Source organism: Sinocyclocheilus rhinocerous, unplaced genomic scaffold (genome assembly GCF_001515625.1).
Source record: "Sinocyclocheilus rhinocerous isolate Xijiao unplaced genomic scaffold, SAMN03320098_v1.1 scaffold1764, whole genome shotgun sequence".
NCBI classification, from domain to species: Eukaryota; Metazoa; Chordata; class Actinopteri; order Cypriniformes; family Cyprinidae; genus Sinocyclocheilus; species Sinocyclocheilus rhinocerous.
In genome coordinates this window covers 250,754-258,817 of record NW_015642520.1, presented here as the reverse complement: position 1 = coordinate 258,817, position 8,064 = coordinate 250,754, and the positions used below count along the sequence as shown (strand labels likewise).

The window sequence follows — 8,064 nt, the reverse complement described above, 5'->3', positions numbered from 1 at the left end:
TGACGTGACATGTGGCCAAGTATGGTGACCCATACTTGGAATTAGTGCTCTGCATTTTAACCCATCCAAAGTGCACACACACAGCAGTGAACACACACACCGTGAACACACACCCGGAGCAGTGGGCAGCCATTTTTTTTGCTGCGGTGCCCGGGGTGTGTGTGTGTGTGTACACATACACACACAGTATAGAAAATCCAATGGTGTTGTCATTTTATGGACAAAAAAAAACACTGACATTTTCATTCAAAATATCTTTTGTATTGTATTCCACAGAAGAAAGTCATATAGGTGAGTAAATGATGACAGAATATTAATTCACACACTTGCATATTCACACAGAGCAAGAAACACAAAACTAGAATGCTTCCATTATAATCCAGGAAGCTGACTGCACTGCAAGTGCGTTGTGTAGCACCATGTGCTTTTAGTGGTTGATGGTGGCTTCAGCTGAGTGGAGCGTTTTTATTGTGTTGAGAATGAATAAAACCATACAGAAGAGTTCAGACACTGTCCCCCTACTTTCAGCCATAAATTATAAATTTTCGGTAAGCTCCAGAGAAAGAACGAGTCGAGGAAAGGAGGGTTGCGCTGTGCTCCTCAGCCGTGCCTCTCTTCTTATCTCTCTTCTGCTCAATCACGCTCCCTCTTCCTTTATTTTTCTTTCTATACAGCCTCTCTCTTCTGTTAGTGAGGCAGAAAGTAGTTGTAGATGAGTGGAGTGGCTTGAATAATGATCAGTGCTTTCTGTTGAGAGATTAGATGCAGGTAGATTGATGTCTGTGTGCTGTTGAATGCAGGAGAGATGTGTCATTTGTTTTTGTTTTTTTGTTTTCTTTTTCTTTTTGTCCTCCCCTTCTCTTTCTGTTGTGTTCTTGTGTATTTTCATTTATTCATCATGTATTATTTTAAAAGCACCAAAATATACAATGAGATTCATGACTCGCAACAGTTTCTCTCCAGTGAGAATACGTCAGCGCTGTAGATCGCACTGAAACATGAATGCGTGGATGTGTGTGCATGTAAATATGTCCTTTCTCAATGGCGTCTGGGGACTGACTCAATCGTAGAGCAGAATTACAATCTCAGGTCTTTGATTTCAGCAGGCGGCACATTGCTGCCACCTGATTCATTCCTTCAGGTCTGTACATTTGGATCAGAATCGTGAAGGCCAAAGCCATAAAAGTGTGGAGATGTTTTCAGAAATAAACAACATTTACCTGGTGGATGTTGTGGTAGAAATCAACATCTGTGTATTTCAGATCAATAAATCCAGTGGCTGTAATGAGATTAGCTCTCAAACATGCATGTTTCTGAACCTGATCTCTTGTCTGCTGTAGAGAAACTGCTCTGTTGGCATTGGCAGTGGGGTGTCTGAACCTTTTCGCTCAGAGTAATTGGACCGGGCCGCCAGTTGAGCTCCATATCTCAGATTTTCTGCCTGAAGCTGTGCTCCAGAAATTCTCACAGGTACAGTACCATGATGCGCCTGTGATTACATGCACGACCAGTGTCATTGTCTGTAATAATTTGGGATGCACCAATGTATCGTTCAATAATCGTATCTGCTGATAAAAGCAATTATTTGTCATCAGCCGATTGTTTAAAAACAGCCAATGATCAGGGTTATTTCTTTGATTATTTCTTGTCAATCAAAAGGAGGCAGAGAAGCATGTCAGACTGCAACTTGCGTGAAGAAAATGTTTTGTCGAATTTAGGGCAGTCCAGGTTAAATCAATAATAACGTATTAACAAAGCACCATTAACACAAGTTCTATTTGACCCTGTGAACCACCCGAGATTCAAGCCAGGGTTGCCAGGTCCACGGTTTTCCTTTCGCAAAACATTATTTGTAATGCACCTCCAATCCAATTATCACAAAGAGCTTTGCACTTTATTACTTCCAATAAGAAACAAAGTCTCAGCTTTCAAATCCTGTACATTTTATCACAAAATTCAAACAATAAATGCCATTTTGATGCTCTAAAATGTGGCGTGACAGTTCAAGCGGCAGCACAGAGCTTGTTTCTTTCACTTTTAATACAAGTTATAGTGCAAAATAAACATGAATGAACATCAGTGTTGAAAGATACAGTACAATTAAGTTCCTCAAGAAAGTTATCCGCTGTTCACAGTTGGTTAGTTAGCTAAAAAATACATTAGAGGGAGCTTATTTACTGTTAATTATATCTGTATGTTTGAATAAATCTGTTATGAAAACGTGCAATTGAGTTGTATACAGACATTTTTATTTGAGTGACCATTATATCCGAAAACAAATAGCATTTAATATAATAGTGTTGTTCATTTTAACCTCTAATGTTCCAAATGAGAGGGTTTTCTGTGTAGTTTGCAGCATTAGTTGAGAGATTTTTTTTCCTTAAGAAAACCAGACTAACAGCAGATATTATTCTGAATAATTGGCATCCGTATCAGCTGAGAAATTTCGTATCGATGCATCTCTAGTAATAAGTAATGTATTCTGATATTTTATAGATTTATTTTTATTTGATTTTTTTTATTATCTACTTGAGCTCAGGGATGATTTTTTTTGTGCGTTTGTGCATTCTTTGTCTTAACCCTTCGGGTTAAGCAGTATTTTGTTAATATCAGCACAGTTTTAATGAGTGATAAAATGACTAAATGCTCATGTGAAATGATGTGATATGTGTGTGGGATGTTAGTGTGTATGATGGATGGAATGGAAAGAGATGGCAACTCTGTGAGGTCAGTGCTCTGGATAATTAGTGTGTCGAGGGCTGCAGGGTTGCTAATGAAAACTCTTAGGGCTCCTAATTATGCAGAGGTGAAGAGATTCTTCTCCCTAATGCCCCACGGAGGCCTCGTAGATCCCTGGAGAGGCACTGTATGTGTGTAACACTTTCTGCTGTCTCACACCTTTCTAAAGCTGCTGATTTATCAGCCTTGTCCTAGAGAGCACAAGCCCTCTTAATTAGACTGAGAGCAGCACACTGGGAGAGAGATGGATGGACTGAAGACACTTACCATCAGTAGGGCGTGAATATAAAACTCATAAAATGAATAAAGAAATGTAACTAAAAACCTCTTTAAATTTTGTTCTGTTTTATTTTGTTCTGTTTTTGACTTTGTTACTAAAATGTGCCATGATTAAATGCAGTTTAAACAACAAATTTGTGTTATTTTATAGTGCTAAACTAAAATATATTAATTTAATCTTGTGCAAATTTAATAATTAAAAAAAACTACAGAATTTGTAAAAAGTTTGCAAATTAACTTTGACTTAGTAGAAACTGCCTAGTTTGAGACTGCTTAATTTTGTAGTTGCTTTTTTAATAAACTTGAAATGTCTTATTTCCCATTAATTGAATACTTTTTCTTAAATTTTTAGGAAAAGTGTTTACATTTTCTCCGTTTCATCTCCCCCCACCCTCTCTCTCTCTCTCTCTCACACACAGCCTGCGGCCCTGAACATGGCTGTGTTATCCAGTCTTCAGCTGGATGGAGAGTCTGTCTATAGTCTAGTGTCCAACCCCCTCCTGCTGCTGCTGACCAGAGTCATATTCATCAACTGTGGCACCAAACTGGAGACCCTTCAGGTGAGATACACAATCACTTTTTGTACCACTGCAAGAATTCAGTAGAATTCACCTTGGTTTGCAATTAAGTGTGTGTGAGAGAGATATATGTGGCTCTCATGCATTCAAACGCAAGATAAAGTCTTGAGTCTCACTGTTTTCTCTCTCAAAGCAGTATAGTATAGCCTTAATCTTTTGCAGTTATTTTGGTTTATAAAATGATAAATTAAACTGCTTATTTTCCCAGCAGGGCCTGCACTCTCTTACAGTATTTTAACTGTGATGAAGCCATTACACACACTGTACCATGTGTCTTTTTTTCTTTCTCTGAATATTTATGTGGTAAGACAGGCGTTACTAATGCATTTATATATTTATTATTTCTCCTTGTACAACTACAAGCACAGGGATGGAAATATTTCTGCTGCGATTACTTGAGCGAAAGAGAGGCGCAGCATGTCACGCACCCCCCATGCCTCATGTTCCAGAACGTTATTTCATTATTGCAAGAACAAACAAAGTACCATTAGTAATAATTCAATTCCTTACCCACTTATAGTCAACCGTTTTTAAACACTCCTGTGTGTTTTTGCGTGCGCGCTCTGGTTTCGTATTACAAAACCACAAGTTTACTTACAACGTGTTTTTGCGGCGTTGAGTATTGCAGCCAATCACAGGCTTCGATGTTGAAAGCAACGGCCAATCAGTGGTGTTTACTGTAGGTTAGGCAGAATCCGCTCTTAACTCATTTTTGTTTTTGCAAGTTTACAGAGTTATTCACGCTCGCAGATCTACCTGTTATAACGAGAGTGAGAGAGAGAAAGCATACACATGGTGTAAATAAGAGATTGATTGTGTAGTTATTCATTGATTATATCAGGAGTTTTCGTGTGAGTAAGCTCGCTATCAGGAGAGCGCCCTTTGCTCGGTTTCTCTATATAATCCATTGACAATTTGAAGAAAAGTTTTGTTTGTCTAAGAGGACAGAATGTCCATGCATACTGTTTCAGGAGTGACAAATGCGAGTGTAAAAAATTATGCGAGTGAATACGCTAAATTGTTTCGCCAGTCATTGCTATGATTGACAGTGATAACTGTAATACTGGGCGGAATGAACTTTCTACTGTAGAGTAAATTCAGGGTACAAAACTACAACAGCAACAAGTCTGTGTTGCCTGAATATATTTGGCAGTTTCTACAGTTAAAGATAAAACTTAAAATATTCTTTTTGATGCGTCCTTTTTAAGGCAGTGTTTAAAAAATGTAGTTTTAAAATTAAATCTAAAAATATTTCAAAATATTTAATGCATTATTATTTTATTGTACTTGCTATACTACTTCAGTACAGTACTAAAATTTGTTATAATAGTCATTTTATAATAAATTCAAAATCAAGACATGAAAACTAGGGAGTTGAAATGGCAGCTGAGCTGATGAATGATTCTCTGCTTCCATCTACTGGATATAATGGTAATTTCATGTGATTGTCATCTTAAAAGTTTTTGTTTTCCACCAGGATTTTTGTCACATTTTTTTCATGTCGTCTCCACGAATGAAGAGTGAATCTTTACTTTCTGCGGCTTTCTCACCTTTTTCACCCATGATGAGTTTGCATCCCTGGAGTTTGTTTGCGCAAACTTTATTTTTAGACACATTGCAGATAACATACACCTTACAATGTGGTTCCATTCGTCCTTGGCTATGTAACTGAGGGAAAGTGGACCACATTTACTCTCCAATCACACTAAATAAATGTTGCTTATCTAGAACAGATGAACTAACAGTATGTTCTGTTAGGAAATTACAGTTTTTTTTTTGTTGTTGTTTTTTTTTACAGTTCATTTCGTCAACAAACTTAAATGTCCATTTATAGGGAGTACCTTGCTCAAAGTGAATGTGTATATACTGTACACTACTGTTCAAGCTTAGGGTTAGTAAGGTTGTGTTGTGTGTTTGTGAAAAAAAATTATTTTATTCAGCAAGGACCCATTAAATTGATTAAAAAATACAGTAAAGACATTTATTATTTACATTTACATGACATTTATTTATTATGTTGCTAAAGTTTTTTTATTTTGAATAAATGTTGTTCTTTGAAATTTCTAATAATTAAAGTATCCTGACACACTATTTTCCTATTTAATGCTGTAAAGTTGCTTTGACACAATCTGTATTGTTAAAAGCACTATATAAATAAAGGTGACTTGACTTGACTTGGAAAAAAAAAATAGGTTTCTACAATATTAAGCAGCAAACCGCTGCCACTATATAAATAAAGGTGACTTGACTTGACTTGGAAAAAAAAAAAAGGTTTCTACAATATTAAGCAGCAAACCGCTGCAAATTATTTCTGAAGGATCATGTGACATTGAAGACTAGAGTAATGGCTGCTGAAAATTCTGTTTGCCATCACAGGAATACATTTACATTAAAAAATATCTTAACATTTTTTAAATGCTATTTTAAATTGAAATATTTCACACATTTTTTTGATCAAATAAATGCAGTCCTTCACTTAAGAGACATCTTTCAAAAACATGAATATTACCAACCACAAACGTTTGAATTCTAGCGTAAATGTAACTTGTGTTCTTGTCTCTCTGTTTGCATGTTTGTAAATAGCTGCTGCCCTGGTGGACACTGCGATATGTCAGTCTGCATCAGCAGATACTAGAGGAGAGATCCCCACAGCTCTTCAGCCTCATGCTCGGCTGCATCGAGAAAGGCAAGAAAACACGCACACACTGTTGTGTAGTTCTTTTTTACCTGAGAGAGCAGTGCAGAACCAAATAGAGTTCTGGAAGTAGAAACTCCATTCCAAATAATTCCCTTTTCTTCAAAGAGGAGTTGATTTTTAGAGCTAATGTAACTCTTTCAAGATAGACCAGTTATGAACTACAAAGATCATGCTTCTGAGTTGTTTCATTTCCAAATTCCCAGGGAAGTCCTACATTACTAATAATCCTGAAGTGAGATCCACCAATCAGAGAATTTGCTGTTGCTGTGAAACAACACTATGGTTTTTTTTCTTCCAATTTTCAAATACGTTTTTGCATCAAACCGAATGTTGAGATTAATCTCAGGTTGGTTTGACTCGGGTCTTAATGATTTTTTGTTTTAAATGCATGATTAAGCATTTATAGGAATAAAAATTAGGGATTGAAATACAAAGGTATAATAGCTTAGCATGGCAAAGCAGTCAGCAATCATCAATGGCAGTTTTTTTTTGGACCTTGTATCTATTGGAATATAATTTTTAAACTGACTTCAAACTGGGGTCCTTGGGGGAAATTGGAATCCAAAGTGTTTAACAGGATTTCAGATCCCAGCGCTGCTTCAGATTTCTTCACAGCTCAGGTCTTGATGTCACTTCAGCTGCTGAAGGCACATGTCAGCAACGCGAGATGCTCTTTAGCGGAGAGATGACAAAGCTGTCAGCTCTTATTAAGTGGGTCATTATGAAGCTTATGAAGCTGATGTCAACTCAGGGGCGACGTTGAGATTCAGGCTGTGTGTGTGTTTTGGAGTTGTGTGTGTTTATTTCTCTGCGGTGACAGTGACAGCGTTAGTATGAGCCGATGATGTCAGCACTTAATGTTTGTGTGTGAAATAGAGATGCAGTGACACACAAAAGGTGGAGTAACTTTGAGGTTTCACAATGCTTGTGATCTGAGTGTGTTGGAACAGATTTTGCTTTCTGTAGAGCAAACCTCCTCACAATGATAGTAAAATGTGAACATTGTGAAAAAGTGAATGTGCATTATGGGTCCCACCCAACGGTTCCCATGATAACCACTTCCATCAGGATTAACAAGAGAAGAGTTCTGTAGCTTGACCTTATGAACTTAAACATAATACAGGTTTCTGCTTTATTGTGCCAATTCTGGTATATTTCAGTGTGCCATTGAAAATCCTGTAAAGTGTGCATTTCCCTTTGGGCTAATTCATTACTTCTGTTCATTTGTTGTTCGTTTCAGAAGGATTTGGATTTTTAGGAACAGGATTTCACACTCATCAGGATTATGTTACCTCTGACATAACATAACATTGACACCCTTGTGTCAGACGGCCCTCCTTCAACCCTCACACACAGTCAGATTTAATGACATTAAATATGGATGTGTATATGAATTTACATTTGTCAAAGTTTGTGGTCAGTAAGATCTTTTTGGTTTACTTGTTTGTTTTTTTTCTGTTGCAAATAAATCTTGTTCTTTTGAACTTTCTATTCATCAAAGAATCCTTAAAAATGTATAAGTTTCCACAAACATATTAACCAGCATACCTGTTTTCAAAATTGATAAAAATAAGAAATGTTTCTTGAGCACCAAATCGGCATAATAGAATGATTTTTGAAAATTCAGCTTTGCCATCACAGGAATACATTATATTAACATATGAAATGAGTATGTAATATGGTATTCTATACAAGCACCATGCAACGGTCATCTTCTATAAATATATATATATATATGTATATGTATATGTATATGTATATATGTGTGTA

General features: G+C 36.6%; 1 protein-coding gene across 1 annotated transcript in view; it reads left to right on the top strand.

Moving 5' to 3' along the window:
- Positions 1-8,064, top strand: part of LOC107755967 (tetratricopeptide repeat protein 27-like) — an 86,713-nt gene that overhangs the window by 11,643 nt on the left and 67,006 nt on the right. The window contains exons 3-5 of the mRNA XM_016572931.1: positions 1,341-1,470; positions 3,438-3,578; positions 6,180-6,282. Of these exons, the coding sequence (XP_016428417.1) occupies positions 1,341-1,470; positions 3,438-3,578; positions 6,180-6,282 (374 nt within the window). The remainder of the gene's footprint in view (positions 1-1,340; positions 1,471-3,437; positions 3,579-6,179; positions 6,283-8,064) is intronic.